At 44.4% G+C, this 17,700-nt stretch overlaps 1 protein-coding gene and 1 long non-coding RNA gene across 2 annotated transcripts; one reads left to right on the top strand and one right to left on the bottom strand.

The window, feature by feature from the left end:
- Positions 1–301: 301 nt before the first annotated feature.
- LOC106564908 (envoplakin) lies at positions 302–14,634 on the top strand. Its single transcript, XM_014131410.3, has 22 exons — positions 302–569; positions 3,402–3,501; positions 3,627–3,781; positions 4,149–4,272; positions 4,624–4,755; positions 4,843–4,884; positions 5,204–5,365; positions 5,552–5,659; positions 5,854–5,949; positions 6,202–6,315; positions 6,946–7,092; positions 7,463–7,617; positions 7,747–7,847; positions 8,184–8,344; positions 8,799–8,935; positions 9,065–9,203; positions 9,498–9,691; positions 9,859–10,009; positions 10,126–10,209; positions 10,322–10,429; positions 10,581–10,673; positions 10,825–14,634. The coding sequence occupies exons 1-22, from the start codon at positions 517–519 to the stop codon at positions 14,209–14,211; spliced, it is 5,943 nt and encodes a 1,980-aa protein (XP_013986885.1). The 5' UTR covers positions 302–516; the 3' UTR covers positions 14,212–14,634.
- LOC106564909 (uncharacterized) lies at positions 14,450–17,695 on the bottom strand. The gene is made up of 4 exons (XR_001319561.3): positions 17,494–17,695; positions 17,305–17,377; positions 17,051–17,207; positions 14,450–16,980 (listed from the first exon to the last, which is right to left on the bottom strand). It is a non-coding gene; the product is annotated as an uncharacterized LOC106564909 (long non-coding RNA).
- Between the last annotated feature and the right edge of the window lie 5 nt (positions 17,696–17,700).

Below are 17,700 nucleotides of genomic sequence, written 5' to 3'. Positions count from 1 at the left end.
GGCATCCACAAAGATAGGATTGTACTTCATCTTGCCATGTTTAAGGTTTACAGTACCTCCACTACTTATTAGTATCTAATTACCCACAAGCCCATGTGTTATTCTACACTGATCCTTATAGAAATTGAATGTTTCTCCAGACTAACTCCCTAGCAAAATAACGACAGTGACTTTAGAAAACCTCAATGAGTGACAGTCAACTAATGAACGGGGAGGGTTGAACTAGAGAGGTGAGTGAGGAGAAGGAGGAGTGTGTAGAACAGGTTGGCCCGGTCCTGTGGAACTAAATAGATTGTCTGGGTGTTGAGTCGACACACTTGTTAACAGGGAGGGGCACAGGTACGCTTTCAGTCAGCTTAATCACAGTGCTGACACCAACAGGGACACACACTAAAATACGCACAGGGAGTGTGTGTCTTATCTGTGACAGCGAGAGAGGAACAGAGAGTGTAAGGGGACCAGAGAGACTTGAGTTCTGTCCGTGGAGTGGAACTTCCACTCACCAAAAGATCCAGGATGTTCAAGAAGAAGGAGGGTACTACCGTGAAGGGGTCCAGCAAGATCACCACGTGAGTCTTTAAGGAACGATAGCAAACTCGGTCATGCAACCTCCTTAACCCTACCTCCTACCTCCTTTCCTCTCCTTTTTCCTAAACTTGGATTTGTTTCATATTTCCTGTGTTTGCTGTGTTGCCCTCTTTCTCATAGAATCCTCTGGAATCTCCTTTGTTTATTTCATTCCTAACTCCTAGATAATGGAGATTGGAAAATAGATGGTTTACTGTGTGTTTTGGCATGTTGTTGTAGTCAAGAGACGAACTTTGTTCTATGTAAAGATATGAAGAGAAATGTTGTTTGTCTCTTTGGTTGTCTTGATGTTATTGTAGGTTTTGCGGGGTTTTTATGTGGCCTTAGGTCAGATTTGCTCAGGAGAAGCAGTAGAGGGTCTCAGTCACCTGTGTGTGTGTGTTTTCAGGTCCCGTAAAACAGATTATAAAATTTGATGGCGTTTATCAAACGGTACGGCTCATTAGATTAACATTGATTTGGTGACTATTCACGTCATTATAACGTTCCCCGTGGAGGGATATACGATGGCATCAAGATTTCTCCATTACCACGAAAGAGTAGGACATACAGTACTTATATAAGGTAGATTGATACACATATTTGTTCCTATGTTCATCCATCAATCAAGTATGACTCCTGTGTCAATGCATCATCAACAGCGTAGCCTGTAGGCCTAAATTAGCGATAAATCAAATGTCGCCCTATAGAAAAATATGAATCACTTGAGCCTCCCTAAGGCTGAAAATCAAACCTGACCTCGGCATAGGCAGCTTAGCACCAGGATGGTTGGTGTTCATGTTGAGCCAATGGAGACTGATGTTAATGGAGATGTAACCTGTAAGTCTATGGGTGTAACACTGGTGAAAAGACTCCCATGAGAAAGATAGGAAGGAAAATGCTTGAAGCGTGAATACATGGAAGGTGTGTTAGTTGGTCATTGTGACGCTATAATAACAGGGTGATTGTCTTATAGTATCCATGCACGACACCTGGGCTGAGATGAAAGGTAGAGGCAATGACCATTCAGAGTGAGAGGAGTGCCACTGGTTTCACCCTGCCTCAGGGTCACTGGTGTGTCTGATGGCCCTGCTGATCAGGGCAGGGCAGATAAGGCCTCTGTCTGTGCTGTTCAGCTGGTTTCTCCACGGCCTGTGGGTGTTGGCTCACCCTCTCGCCACGGTGGTGCAAATGGGATATTTAAAGGGAACGTCTGTCCTTGTCTGATTGATAGACTGCTTGTCTTTCTGTTAAACACAATTGAAACATCTGTATCAGCACTGTGAAGGGTGCTACAGTACAACTGCATTTAATCACAGTGAAGATACTTTGGTATAGTAGGTCTATCTTAGTTATGGTGGAGGGCATTCGTGTAAAATCTAGGGCCTGCATTTAATGTGTTTAAGGCACTTAAATATTTCACCCGGTCCATCACCTGTAGAAGTTGTCATTGGAGGGATAGTTGTGTTTAAAGGGGAGGTTTGTGAGTCCTGTAGTGCTTGTATTTAAAGGGGAGGTTAGTGACTTATCACTTCAGTGCTGGTTTGGTCCATAGGGACAGGTTGACGTGAGAACACAGATCTACAGATTACTGAATCTGTCATCGTATGCTTCTGGTACAGGCATAATCTCATTACATCATAATACATGTTTTACTGTTGATAACAACACTTTCATTTCAAAATGGCTCCTTAGGTTAAAAGGAACATGGGCAAACATGTTGGGGTCGTCAAATGTAGTCAGTTCAGCAAATTCAACTACACAGTTAAAGTAGTGGACTATTTTCTACACATGCGCTGTATATCACCTGAATTGGTGAAATGAATTGATCCCAACTCAGATGAAGTTGGTAAGACGCCCTTTACGTACAGTATTTTCCAGTTTATCAGGCAATCTGAATAGCCTGGATTCAAAGCTGTGGAGAAGTATTCAAGACACTTCCAACCCTCTCTGGAGATCAATGCTCTACCTTGAACACTGCCCTGGGAGAGTACCCACTAGTTGGGCAGATAGAGAGAAATACAGGTAGTCACAGTCACACAGAGGGAGTGACAGAGTGACAAACAAATAGTTGAGAGAGACAAACAAACAGCGTTTTGGGAATTCTCAGGTGGGACAGTGGAAGTGATTCACCCTCCTGTTGATCCCAGGTCGTCACCGCTAGAGACCATTGGTGTACGTCCCAAATGGCACACTATTCCCTCCGTAGTGCACTACATTTGACCAGAGACATGGTCAAAAGTACTGCACTATGAAGGGAATAGGGTGCCTTTTTGGGACTCACATTGGTTTCAGCTCAAGAGTGTTGTCTTATGTAGGGCCAGGAGTTTTTCCTGAACATCAAGAACTCAGTGCCCTAGTTATAGGTTCTAACTATGGCCCAGAGTTCTTCCTGGTCAAGTCACAAAGAACTCCTGGTCCTGGTCATACATTTGGACTTTTGTTAGTCTTGGACAAAGTGTTGATTTTGGACTAAGGGAAGTTAGTTCACGTAGAGGACATCTTCACACACATCTACTCTGTCTGTGTCACTATCTATTTGTTAGCCTGTGGTTTTATATCTAATGATTTTGCGTGTTAGGTTTTGTAACTGGATAGCTTACATAAGGATAATGGCCTCAGCGTCCATCTTAAATGTTTAGGACCTTGACCTTCATTGGTCACTTAAGTCAAGGACAACAACTGAGGTGCTCGTAAATGGTCCAAAACTAAAAAATGATTGATAGGATTCAGACAGAGATTCCATTTCCACATTCCTCTCTCTGCCTCTTTGCATTTTGTATCTTCTTTGCTATTTTTCTAAATCTGATCTGTAACCTCTGCCCTCTAAACAGTTCCACAACCAATGACTTGGCCTTGGTGATTGCACGCATGCAAAAGAATTCCGACCAGGTGGAGAAAGATGTCCTCCGGGCCGAAGAGCTACTTGCTGTGGTGAGAACACATACTGACGGTCTCTCTCTCTTTCTCTCTACATAATAGTGTGTCCATGGACTTCAATTCTGGCCACTGTTCGTTCTCTTGACTCATCTACTGTCTTCATCCCTATTGCCATGTAGGATGCAGAGAATGAGAAGAAAAACCGGCCCCTCCAGCACCAGAAAGTGGTGGCAAGCAACCTGTCTGAGGCTGAGGGCCTGCTGAATGACCTCTTCCTGGATGTGGACAAGGCCAAGAAGTACAAACACCCCCAAGGCAGCGAGATAGAGAGCGAGTGAGTGACCTCTTCTAGGCCCATCCCACTGGGCACAGACGTCAGTTCAATGTTTATTCCACATTGGTTCAACACAATTTCATTGAAATGATGTGGAAACAACGTTGATTCAACTAGTGTGTGCCTAGTGGGATATCTCTTATGAACACTGATATCATTTGGGCTCTTTAGCTGCTTCAAAAAGATTAGTCTTTGCAGAACTCCATCTTTCCCTGTAAGACATTTGATCATTGGGGGATACAGTGAAGTCCAGCCTGATTTATTTACTAAAATGTGTTGCTCTTGCCAGTTCTCTTTGTTATCCTGCTCATGCTAAACATACTAAATGCATTTTCCCCTCCCTCCCTCAACCTTTTGGTCATTCCAGTGTCCGTCACCTTCATGACCGCTGGCTGAAAGACTGTGCCTTCTATCGGGACATCTATGAGCCTGTCAACGATGTGGAGCTGAAGCCCAGAATCGACTGGGCTTCAGTGCTCAATCAGAAACAGGTACAATCAAGTGTCCTCTTCTTCTTTGGCAACTAACTTAAGACCAAGCCTCCCTATTGTAAACATCCTTATAAAATCATGGTACTCATCCCCTTGACAAACTGTTCTGTTGACCAATCCAAGCTGACATTTACTTCAGTTGTACTATATACTGACTGACTTAGCTAACACAACAGTACGCAACACAACAACTAACACAACAGTACAAAACGTTCAGTTCATCGTTATCCTACAGTTCATGTTCATTTAAGATGCCCCATAAGAATGCATACTACCATAAAGCCTCTTTAGTTTTCTTCTGAGTCTAACTGTGTCCATGACTGACCATACTGTTCTGTGTCTGTCTCTCAGAGGGAGGTGAACACAGAAGAGTATGGGCCCACCATGGCTGACCTGAAGAAGCAGATCGCTGCCCACAACATACTGCACAAGGAGATCGAGGCCTACAGCTCTCAGCTCAGCCCCAGCTCCACCAGCACCAAGGTAACCTCTTCAACGCTCTCATCTCCGTGACGATGAATTTAACATCTTGTAGCTAGTGAACATGACGACAATTCATTTGTGTTTCAGGAGGAGTATGCTGCCATCAAGAAACAATACAACAACCTTTTGGTAAGTCATAGTTATCATATGGGTACTATGAGATCCAGAGGAGGCTGGTGGGAGGAGGTATAGGAGGACGGGCTCATTGTAATGGCTGGAATGGAATAAATGGAACAGAGTCCAACATGTGGTTTCCAAATGTTTGATGTGTTTGATACCGTTCCATTTATTCCGTTCCAGCCGTTACAACCTCCTATAGCTCCCCCCACCAGCCTCCTCTGATGGGATCGGTGGGATTTCACTTTCAACCTAAAAGTAATTGTAACATATGTTCTCTTTTTGGTGTGACTCTTTACAGTTGTTATAGAATATTGTTCTATTCCCACAGGACAATTCAAAATGGCGGCACCACTACCTAAGCAGTCTGTATGACTACATGCAGGGCTGTAACAAGGAGCTGACTTATCTAGGAGACGAACAGACAAAAATCCTGAAACAGGACTGGAGCGACCACATGTTGGACCCTCCGGACGTCCGCAGACAGTACGAGGTGAGAGTCCATCTTAGGGGTCAAATAGAGTGTCACTCAATGTCAATAAGACTTAATATAACAATAAAGTATGAAAATGTTGCTTGAGGAGGTGCTTCGTAGGTTTCTGGCATGTATGTACATTTAATTTTCCATTACTGAATGAGACATGTTCAGGGGCATCATATTTCATTTTATCTCAATCAGAACTTCAAGAACAACAGCTTGCTGTCCCATGAAAGTGATGTGAACAAACTCCAGGATGATGGAGATCGACTCATTGAGCTGAAGCACCCGGCCAGCACCACAATACAGGTACATGCCAAAAACCAATTCAAACTTTAAGTACACCTCCCGACTATTACCATTTTACATTGTCTTCAATCAAGAATCAATCACTCTTCTAGAGATTAGACTTCTACATTTAGGTCCACCAAGTTTACAAATGTTCCTGAAAGATATCGAGATTTTCCTTTTACGTGATGCCGTCATCTTTATACTTGTTTCAGGCTCAGAGAGATTCTTTGCGGAATGAGTGGCAGAAGTTCCTCAACCTGTGCATCTGCCAAGAGACCCATCTGGATTACATAGAGGATTTCAAGAAGGTAAATGTCACTCAGAATACATTAACAAGGCTTCATAGTATCTACATCCGCTTAGAATAATATTCTGATTTCCGTCTTTATTGTCAGAATGGAAAGGGTATCTTCTGTTTGTTTTTGAACCAGAAATGTCCCTATGCACATTACCATAGACATTCAAACTGCAGCATGATCAGTAACCTGGATAGGTCAAAGATACTGTATGTGAAAAAGATACCATGTTCTGATGTGTTGTCTGTCTGTGTCCCTGTTCAGTACCAACTAGATGTGGAGACACTATCGGAGTCTCTGAGTGAACTCAACTCTAGCCTGAAGAAAGTGGAAGGCACAACTGGGAAGAGTGGCTCAGCGATGACTCTGCAACTGGAGGTAAGATAAGACATGGTTTATTAGTCCATACTAGATGGAAATTTGTCTTCTGCTTTTTTCCCAGCCTCTCCGATACACACACACACACACACACACAAATACACTAACAAATACAAATATAGGTAATGCCAGGATGTGAACACTGATATCTATTGTACATCTGGATGCAGTTTCAATCTCACTGAATCTTCGGTGTTAACTTGCGCAGTAAACTTTCAACACAACCATGAATCATAAAGATGCTACATTGCATTTCATATTGAACCAAAAAAAATCAAACTCATGCTTTTACCTCTGCACATTTATTATCAATGTATAATGCATGTACAAAAAACAATTTTCAACACCATTCTTTTTCTACAATGTCAATTTTTGGGCTTTAACTCCCTGCACCACAATAGAGAAATAAATGGTAGTGTGCGTGTTAACACTTCACTTCTAAAGACATGACATTTTTTTCACATATTATCAAACGTTATCATGACATTACTACTACATTATGTAAATAATGTGAAGAAAAAGGGTTAATGTCGAAATGCAATGCAGGTGGTCCTAATTCCGCAATTTGGCTTTACCACTCTCTCTCCTTCTCTCTCTCTCTTTCTTTCTCCATCTCTCTCTCTCTCTCAGGCGGAGGAGAGCACGGTGCAACGTAACGAGCAGCTCTTGGCTGACCTGAGGAAGAGGAGCACCACCATCGCCCCCCTCAAGCTGCGCCGCTGCCCGCCCACCAGGTCCACCACCGTGGATTCCCTCTGTGACTGGAAGACTGAGAAGGTATGACCAGCTGCTCTGACCTCTCACCTTTTAACTTTGACCCTGTCCTGGAGCCTCCACCACAGGTTACGGTATGAAGTCAAAGTGGGTTCCAAACCTCTGTAGAATCTTTGATAAAGCTACTAAGCAATGATGTGACTACTAGAATAGAATAGAATGCTCTACCACTGCACTGAGAGGTGTGTCAAGGCATGCAACGTAATGTAGGCTCATGTAAACATCACAAAACCAAACATTACTGTAACTATGGAACTCACTAAAGTACATTAAAGTTCCTAGATACCTCAGTATTGGGCATTGTGTTTGTAAGATGAAAAGGAATATTTCCATGTGATCCATTCTGAGGAAAGTTCTCTTTGTGTTCTTTTAGGCTGAACTCACTCGAGGGGACAAGTTCACCCTCAAGTCGAATTCAGACGTTGAGAACTGGAACGTATTGACCAGCAGTGGGGCAACCAAAACCTTTCCGGGGGTCTGCTTCCTGATCCCACCCCCTGACCCAGAGGCCATTGCCTCCGTAGACCTGTAAGCAACAGGAGAATATGTCATTTATGTCAATTATATGACATGCATATGGACAATAACACATCAATTTTGTGAATTAAAATGTCTGCTCTAATGATTTTTGTGTGTGTGTGTGTTTGTGTGCGCCAGACATGGTGATGTGCTTGACGACATCAAGAAGAGGAGGGCTGTTTATTTAGGCACAATGAAAGACAAGATCCGTTGTGTCGAAGAGAAACCCGTATACACAGGTGAGGAAAAAGTTGCTCTATTAATCCCAGTACCCCAAAACAAAGCCTTCCAAATAACTCTGGTACTGCTACTGTTACTGCTATGATCATTAACTGTAAATAAGGAGAAATGGCTTCTCAAACTTTTGATTCAACATGGTCCCTAAACCACATTGTGATATCACATTCAATTCATCACATCATGTAAACCCCGAGCCAAAGTCTATTTATGGGACATGTGTACATATACAATGTGTGAAATTAACTAAGGCAACAGATAAAATGGCACCCTATTCCCTACATAGTGCACTACTTTTAATTAGGCCAGATTATCATTGCCCTGTGTCCCCCACATAGCCCCACCGTCCAACCCCAAAGCTAAAGCCGTGGCTGGTCAGCTGGATAAGCTGGATGAGGACCTGGTCAAAGCCAAGCAGAGCATGTTGAGCCGTCTGAGGGCCCCGCTGGACCGCAGTGACCCCACCACCGACCTGGCCAAGAGGCTGAAGGAGCAAGAGGTGAGAGAGAGAGAGGGTCTTGTTTTTAACTTTATTGAGACAGATACAAGTAGAAATGAGCAAGGAGACAGAGAAGGAGGGAGAAAGAGAGTAAAGGTGGAGCCGGGATTCGTACCCACGCTGGGGGGTGATATTTGTTGCAGGACGCATTACCCACTAGACCAGCCTCAGGCACAGTCTAAGGGGACAACCGAAATGGCACCCTATTCCACTACTTTTGATAGATAGAAAGCATGTCTACCAGCCATTGTAACTGTACAATATATCTTCATGCTGGTAAACTAGCTAAATCGGAATAATTATAGATTGATTGACATTGATGGATTCGTGCCTCCTAAAGATGATGATGACAATGATGATGAGTCTAATGGCGATGATGAGGATGATGATAGTTATGCTATTGTTGGTGAGGATGGTACTGATCCTAATGATATAGTGGTTGTATCTCTTGTAGAAAGCAGCAGAAGCTCTGGCAGCTATGGAGCAGCCGAAGTTGGAGAAGGACGTCTCCAAAGGCCTTGCAGCCAAACTTCAAGCTGCCAAGGACAAGCAAGATGGCATCGCAGCCCTGGCCGACCTATTTAACAAGAAGTACGACCGTTTTACAAACGTACATTATCACCGATCACCTGTCTTAGCGATATGATATTATCAGAAAATAGAATCTAACAGCAGATCTTGCTGTTAATTATTTTATTTTTTTTGCCATTTCTTCTATAGGGCTAATGCATCTCTGAACCTGGAGAAGCAGATCAAGAAAGTGGATGGCATCGTCTCTGGCTTTGAGGAAAAGCTGAATAAGGATGGCCCTATCCCAGATGTCCCCAATGCTATTCAGGCCCGCACCCAGGAGATCCAGGTGGGTAGGACATTACCAGTGCACCCTATTCCCTATATGGTGAAATACTTTTGACCAGGACCATTGCCTACACTGCCTTGGATTAGTGTGCCATTTTGGACACACGTCAACTTTCTTAAGAGAACCAAATAGATTCTACAGTATCCTTGAACAAATTGGACCAGAGAATACCCTAGTAGTTGCCTTGAAGTAATAAAGGACTATATCATTTGACTGCACATATCAGTCATCCCTTCTAATTTAGCTAAAAATCACCCCACCAGGACACATATTTATCATATCTGTTCTCTACAGAGTCTGCGTAAGGATGTGGTGGGCTCTCAGGATGAACTGAAGAAGCTGGGCCAGGACCTGGAGACCAGTGAGCAGCTGTGTAGTTCCCTGCAGCAGGGCTACCAGGAGTACTGCCCAGACATCCATCGCCAGGGGACCCAGGTCAAACAACTACAGAACCGCTACTCTAACGTCAACAACCAGCTGAAGGAGAGGTGAGCACAGGGCCACTTTGTCTGTTAGCTAATGTTGACTACACACACCATGTCTGCAAATATATGGTATCAAAATAGTTCATTTGTTTGCTCGAACGTCAGATGAAAATAATTATTTTCAGTTTGTCACCACAAAAGTGTTTTTCATTGTGTTTTTTCTGTCTCAGAGAGGGCCTCTTGCAAGAGGCTGCAGGCAAGAACCAGGAATTCCAGAACACAAGCAAATCTCTGAACTTCTTCCTGAAAAATCTGCCTGACAACAAGATCAGCCCCAGCGATGACCTATCACAGGTCAACTCCAAGCAGACCTCCCAGAAGGTCAGTTTGTTTGTGTTGTGTGTCAAGACGCTCTGAAATTGTTGGTGATATTCTTAAAATATCATTGTAAGACACATATTATGCAATCAAGTTTAATTTTGTAATTTTTATTGCAGAGGGTGGTGGATGACATCAAGAGGAAGGGAGACGACCTGGACAGAGTGCTTGACCTTTCCCAAGATTTGCAGAATATCCTCAATGTAAGACTCCGATTAAGTTACATTATCCTACCGCATCATGATAAACCTTTTATTTGTGTAACAGATATTTGGATATTGAATAATAAAATCTTTATTTCAACTGCTTGTGCAGGAATATGAGGTCAACACTGACAAATACAGCAGCACCCTCGATAATGTGGGAGCCAAAGATTCCAAAAAACATCACACCTCCACCCTTGCTGATAGTGTGCAGAACCAGGTAATACATAAAGAATGGAAGTCAATAGACACAAATTACATTCATGTTTATCCACTTCTATGCCGACCAATGTAGGGCGCATCATGTTTTCCTGCATGTTTTCTTGAGCACTGTGAGCTGAAGGATGACTGTGCTTCTTTGTGTATTACAGGAAAAGGCTGTGGTGAACCACTATGCTAAAACGTCAGCTGAGAATGACCAGCTGCTCAATCAGATGGGCTTTGCTAAGAACCTCATCGCTCAGGTGAGTTGGAAAATCTAGCTACACATAACTTCTTTCCCACTGCCAATTTTGATCAATTGAATGTGTTTAGGATACAGAATTATGAAAATGTTGAAGTATTTTCCCTGAAATTGCTTTTAAAACTATGCTTTTTTTGTTTTACTTTTTGCAGAAACATGACAAACAATCCATAGAACCAACCATAAAATCAACCATGAACATAAAGAGCCTGCAGCAAGAGTTGAGTGCGGAGAGCGATAGACGCAGCCGTGCTGAGACTGACGTGGAAACGTTCAAGACCAGGATGCTGTCTCTGAAGAGCCGTAAAGGGATGCATCGAGTTGAGGAGAAGGAGGTGCTCGAGTACTACCGCGACCCTAAACTGGAAACTGACCTAAAAGATCTGGAGGACCAAATCCACAAAGAGGCCTTGAAGCGCAGCCGTACCCAGGGTGAGATCGAGGGTGTGAAAATCAAAATCGCTACTTTTGGGGACGACCTCAAGTGCATCAAGCCCAAACTGGTGACTAGAGAGGTGACTGAGTTTGAGAGAGATCCTCAGTTGGATGTAGAAGCCTCCAAGTTAAAAGATGAGATCGGCAAGATAAAGAATGAGGTTCGAGTAAAAGAGGGAGAAGTCATTCAACAGAAGACAGAGGTCACCATCCTGAATGCTACAAGACCCAACATCAGGGAGAAGGTTATGAAAAAGGAGGTGATTCGATTGGAGAAGGATCCAGAGATGCTCAAGGCTGTTAAAACTTTTGAGAAGGAAATCACAGATGAAGGCAACAAGAGCAAGACTCTGAATGACGAGATATTCCAAACGAGGAGCCAGATCAATGCATTGGAGAGGATCATTCCCACCATTCAGCCCAAGGTGGTCACCAGGGAGGTGAAGAAAGTCGAACAGGACCCTGAGCTCATCAATGAATCCAAGAGGCTTCGATCAGGCCTAGAGGGAGAGAAAATTGAGACAGACACTCTGCTCAAAGAGGTCTCTCAGCTCAGAATTCGGTATAGCGAGGTGGGGCAGTGGAAGCCCAAGGTCGAACTCAAGGAAATTGTCAATGAGATCTACCGCATAGATCCACAAACAGAGTCGGAGATAATGCGTCTGAAGAAAGATGTTCAAGACTTCAACAAGCAGCGTTCTGACTTACAGGACCAGATCACTCTAATCATGGTCGATCTGGAAGCCCTACGTTCCAAGAAGCCAAAGGTGGAGCTGAAGGAAGTCATCCAAGATGTGGTGAAAGAGGAGAGGAGCCCTGAGAACGAAAGAGAGATACAGAGGCTCAATGATCAGGTGAACCATCTGCACCGTACTTACAATAACGTAGAGGACCAGATTAACCTCCTGAGAAAAGAGAGAGATGAGTGGAAAGCCGAAAAATCCATGGTGGAGACAAAGCTGATGACCAAAGATATCTTCAAGTATGAGGATGATCCGCTCTTGGAGAAGGAGGCAGATCGGCTGAGAAAGGAGTTACGCGAAGAGCAACAGCGCCGCCGTACCACTGAGGAGATGGTGTTTGACCTGCAAAACAAGTACATCCTGCTGGAGAGACAAAAGCCAGAGGAAACAGTGGTGGTGCAGGAGGTGGTGCGTCTACAGAAGGACCCCAAGCAGATAGTTGAGCATGATAAGCTTGGCAGGAGCCTTGATGAGGAGGTTAAGTCCCGCCGGCAGCTAGAGCTTGAGATGCAAAAACTTAAAACCTTAGTGGAGGAGAAGGAGAACATCCTAAAGCAGAGTGACGAACATCAGAAGAAGATTCAAGTGGAGTCTGAACTGAAACAGATCAAACTGCGCATCAAAGAGCTGGAGAATGCCCCACCGCCCATCGAGGAGAGTATCATTGTCGAGGAGGTCCTGAAAGTTGAGAGAGACCCTAGACTGGAGAGGATGACCAACGGTCTTCGCTCAGACATGGACAAGGAAACCAATGACGTCCTGAATATTCAGAGAAACATCAGGAACACCAATGTCAAGCTTGAGCTCCTTCAGCGAGAAAAGGCCGTAGAGAAGACGGTGTACAAAGAGGTGATCCGGGTGGCGAAAGACCAGGCTGTAGAAGCAGAGAGATACCGCCTGAAGGGCCTGGTGTCTCAGGAGAAACATGCCAGGCAGGACCTGGAGGAAAAAATCAAACAGCTCTCTGACAAACTCAACCGACTGAATGGCACTCAGTCGGGCTCTTCTCGGGAGGAGACAAGTCTCATTCTGGCCAGGGACGCCTCGCAGAGGGAGAAAGACAACCTCACCCGGGAGCTGAAGAAGTTGGAGTCTGAGAGGCAAGACATCAGCTTATCATTCCAGCAGCAGACCAAGCTGATGAGCGAGAGAAGCCAGATCAACAGGCAAAAGAGCGTCAAGATGGAGTCTGACGTGCAGCGTCTGGAGAGGGAGATACTGGACGAGAAAGACACGATCCACCAGAGAGACAACATCATCAGGGAACTCCAGAGGGAAAAGGAGAAGGAAGACCATAAAGAGACCCAGACAAAGGAGACCAACGTCTCCACTAAAATCACCATCTTGGACCCTGATACTGGCAAAGAACTATCGCCATATGAAGCTTACCTGCAGGGACTGATCGAGCGTACCCAGTACATGCATCTGCAAGAGCTGGAGTGCGATTGGGAGGAAATAACTTCCATGGGACCTAATGGGGAGACCTCTGTGCTGCAGGATCGCAAGAGCGGCAAGCAGTACTCTATCAAAAATGCCTTGAGAGATGGAAAACTGACCCAGTATGATCTGCAAAAATACAAGGATGGGAAAATGCCCATTTCAGAGTTTGCACTCCTTGTCGCAGGTGAAAAAGAAAAACAGCCCAAGTTCAACTCAATCACATCAAAGCCAGCATCCTCGCTAAAGTCGTCCCCAAGCAGCGTCCCTGTTCCTGCCCCTAAGGAAAGATATCCTATCGCTGGTGTAATTGACACAAACACCGACACATGCTTCTCCATACGCAGTGCAGTGGCCCGCAAGCTGATCGAAAGCGGCACGGCACAAAAGCTGTTGGAAGCACAGGCTGCTACAGGGGGCATCGTTGACATCAGCAACAAGGAGAGATACTCAATCCACAAAGCAGCCGAGAGGGACCTCATCGAGTCGAGCCAACTGCAGAGTCTACTCAATGCCCAGAAAGCCTACACTGGCGTGGAGGACCCCACGACCAGAGAACGCCTGTCGGTGGGAGAGGCCGTCCTGAAAGGTTGGATGCCCAAAGAAACTGCCCTGCGTTACATGGAGGTGCAACACCTGACGGGAGGGCTGGTAAATCCCAACAACACGGATCGTGTGGGCATACAGGAGGCCATGGGAGCCAAGATGATTGACAGCACCATGATGAGAGAGCTTCAGGATGAGTACAACTACGCCAAGGAAATCATCGACCCCACAACAAAGGATAAAATCAACTACAAGCAAGCGATGGCCCGCTGCAAGACAGATCCTCAGTCTGGTCTACTTATGCTCCCTGCTTCCTCCAAAGTGTCTGGCAGCAGCTACACCCCTACATACAATTCTCATCGGTTTTCTCCTAGATAATAGACCTGTTAACAGTGTGCTTGGAGGGTATTCTTGTCTCTAGGGTGATTTTATATGAAGTCAAATTATATTGTATAAACTTAAATATCAATACTACCCAGAATGTATAATTTTAATTTTGTCAGAAAATATTGCATAGCTCACTGTAAGGTCATGATTGTTGCTGCTGAGTTGCTTTTGTTTACCAACATTCTTTGGAGATGGCAGAATCTACTTTAAAAAAAGGAAAGACACAAAGGAGTTTTATGTTTTTTTATTTATCCTTGATATTATTGTTTTACTAGAGCTGATGGGACACGGTGCAATGTTATTGACTAAGTTTTGCTTGTCTATTTCTTATTATTTTCCTGACACTGATCCTTTTAAACGCAACCTTGATACTGTATCAAGAAAATAATTACTCATTAAAGATTATATTGTCAACATGTTTGCTTCTTCAATTCCAACAAAAGAAAATAATTAACTACCAAAAAATAAAGCAACACGATAACACACACCTCATCCATAAATACATCTAATATCAAATCAAGAATTTGTTTCTCACAAATATACACTGCTCAAAAAAATAAAGGGAACACTTAAACAACACAATGTAACTCCAAGTCAATCACACTTCTGTGAAATCAAACTGTCCACTTAGGAAGCAACACTGATTGACAATAAATTTCACATGCTGTTGTGCAAATGGAATAGACAACAGGTGGAAATTATAGGCAATTAGCAAGACACCCCCAATAAAGGAGTGGTTCTGCAGGTGGTGACCACAGACCACTTCTCAGTTCCTATGCTTCCTGCCTGATGTTTTGGTCACTTTTGAATGCTGGCGGTGCTTTCACTCTAGTGGTAGCATGAGACGGAGTCTACAACCCACACAAGTGGCTCAGGTAGTGCAGCTCATCCAGGATGGCACATCAATGCGAGCTTTGGCAAGAAGGTTTGCTGTGTCTGTCAGTGTAGTGTCCAAAGCATGGATGCGCTACCAGGAGACAGGCCAGTACATCAGGAGACGTGGAGGAGGCAGTAGGAGGGCAACAACCCAGCAGCAGGACCGCTACCTCCGCCTTTGTGCAAGGAGGAGCACTGCCAGAGCCCTGCAAAATGACCTCCAGCAGGCCACAAATGTGCATGTGTCTGCTCAAACGGTCAGAAACAGACTCCATGAGGGTGGTATGAGGGCCCGACGTCCACACTGTGCAGGACGTTTGGCATTTGCCAGAGAACCCCAAGATTGGCAAATTCGCCACTGGCGCACTGTGCTCTTCACAGAGCACGTGACAGACGTGACAGAGTCTGGAGACGCCGTGGAGAACGTTCTGCTGCCTGCAACATCCTCCAGCATGACCGGTTTGGCGGTGGGTCAGTCATGGTGTGGGGTGGCATTTCTTTGGGGGGCCGCACAGCCCTCCATGTGCTCGCCAGAGGTAGCCTGACTACCATTAGGTACCGAGATGAGATCCTCAGACCCCTTGTGAGACCATATGCTGGTGCGGTTGGCCCTGGGTTCCTCCTAATGCAAGACAATGCTAGACCTCATGTGGCTGGAGTGTGTCAGCAGTTCCTGCAAGAGGAAGGCATTGATGCTATGGACTGGCCCGCCCGTTCCCCAGACCTGAATCCAATTGAGCACATCTGGGACATCATGTCTCGCTCCATCCACCAACGCCACGTTGCACCACAGACTGTCCAGGAGTTGGCGGATGCTTTAGTCCAGGTCTGGGAGGAGATCCCTCAGGAGACCATCCGCCACCTCATCAGGAGCATGCCCAGGCGTTGTAGGGAGGTCATACAGGCACGTGGAGGCCACACACACTACTGAGCCTAATTTTGACTTGTTTTAAGGACATTACATCAAAGTTGGATCAGCCTGTAGTGTGGTTTTCCACTTTAATTTTGAGTGTGACTCCAAATCCAGACCTCCATGGGTTGATAAATTGGATTTCCATTGATTATTTTTGTGTGATTTTGTTGTCATCACATTCAACTATGTAAAAAAAGTATTTAATAAGATTATTTCATTCATTCAGATCTAGGATGTGTTATTTTAGTGTTCCCTTTATTTTTTTGAGCAGTGTACATTTCCAAGCTACATATCAGTTTTCATTCACAAATAGCTACATCAAACATTCTCTTATCTTAGATTAGCTACAATAAGAATGTAAGTATGCATTTTCTTGACCTACTTCATACACCTGACCCAACATTCAGTGAACTTGCCTAACTCTGTCAGGAGGAAGAGGGTGTCTTCCAGAACTGATATCTTATGACAAATAATGGCAGGACTTTACAGTGCACCAGAACAAGAAGCTTTTGTGTATCAATCAGGATTTCCTCAGAAGTATTTTTATATCCCAATTCCACCCTTTGCCATTCTAAATTAGTGAGAGGCACAGTCTCATAATTCTTGACATCCCCATGTAATCGGCTATATGGGAAAATGTCCCAACCATAAAAAAAATCTGACCTTTTGACACGATCCATCTGAGGTATAAATGAGGTCATTTAAACACTACAACATGTCATTAAATTCCACCTGGTTCATAACTTTCCACCAGTAGCACTGTATCAGTGCAGCGTTGTGACAGATTAATTCTTATCGGGGTCCAGGTCAGAGAGGAGCAAGTGGCTGAGCAGCAGTAGCAGCATCTCCCTTGCTCTCCCCCCTCTCTCTGAAGTAGCTTCTCTGTTAATTGACACCTCTCTGTAGCAGGGCTAGGTTCACCCCATCCACACAGTTCAGCACGTGGGCATGGACCATCACACCATCACCTCCTGTGAAGAGATAGGTATGTGGGTTTTGGGAGTTGCAAAGCATATAAACCAAATAAAAACCTCATCTTACCCTCTGCTTTTTCAATCTCGCCCAGAACGATGTACTGTGCTCCAATGATGGGGTCAAAGGGTTCCACAAATGTAGTCTGAACAACAACTTGGTGCTGTCTTGCTGCATGCTGGATAGATAGTGTAGCCTTCGATTCTCTGGTTGGTAACTCATCAATCTAGAAAATGAACTGGTCTGTTAGCCATGCAATCCAAAAGGGATAAAAAAAAAACGATTATTGACTATTATTAGGTATATTGTGTTAAAGACAGTACCAGGGGAGGCTGCTGACGGAAGAACGGCTCATAATAATGGCCGGAACGGAGCAAATGGAATGGCATCGAACACCTGCAAACCATGTTTCATGCATTTGATAACGTTTCACTGATTCGCTTCAGTCATAACCACGAGCCCGTTCTCCACAATTAAGGTGCCACCAACCTCCTGCGATAGACACTCCTCACCTTCCAAATGTTCTCACTGAATCTCCCTCCTTGACTGCACCAGAGTTGACTTCCCAAAGGAAATGAAAGACTGCAGGTGCTGGAAGCATCTTCTCAATAAGTTATCAAAGGGTAAAATAGGCCAAATACCATAAAGATGCTAGTTGTGTGTTTTGTCAGTCCAAGGCGGTAATGTTTCACAACGTCACATAACATGATTTTGTTTAC

This window comes from Salmo salar, chromosome 12 (genome assembly GCF_965601325.2).
Source record: "Salmo salar chromosome 12, fSalSal1, whole genome shotgun sequence".
NCBI lineage: Eukaryota > Metazoa > Chordata > Actinopteri > Salmoniformes > Salmonidae > Salmo > Salmo salar.
Note: the sequence above shows the minus strand (reverse complement) of the source record. Positions and strands in the feature narration are given on the sequence as shown.

Excerpts from the sequence above, each read along its gene's own strand:
- LOC106564908 (XM_014131410.3), top strand. The coding sequence starts at position 517 with ATGTTCAAGAAGAAGGAGGGTACTACCGTGAAGGGGTCCAGCAAGATC. Across the intron at positions 570-3,401 it reads GGGTCCAGCAAGATCACCAC|TTCCACAACCAATGACTTGG; the intron begins GTGAGTCTTTAA and ends CCCTCTAAACAG. Across the intron at positions 9,204-9,497 it reads CCCGCACCCAGGAGATCCAG|AGTCTGCGTAAGGATGTGGT; the intron begins GTGGGTAGGACA and ends TGTTCTCTACAG.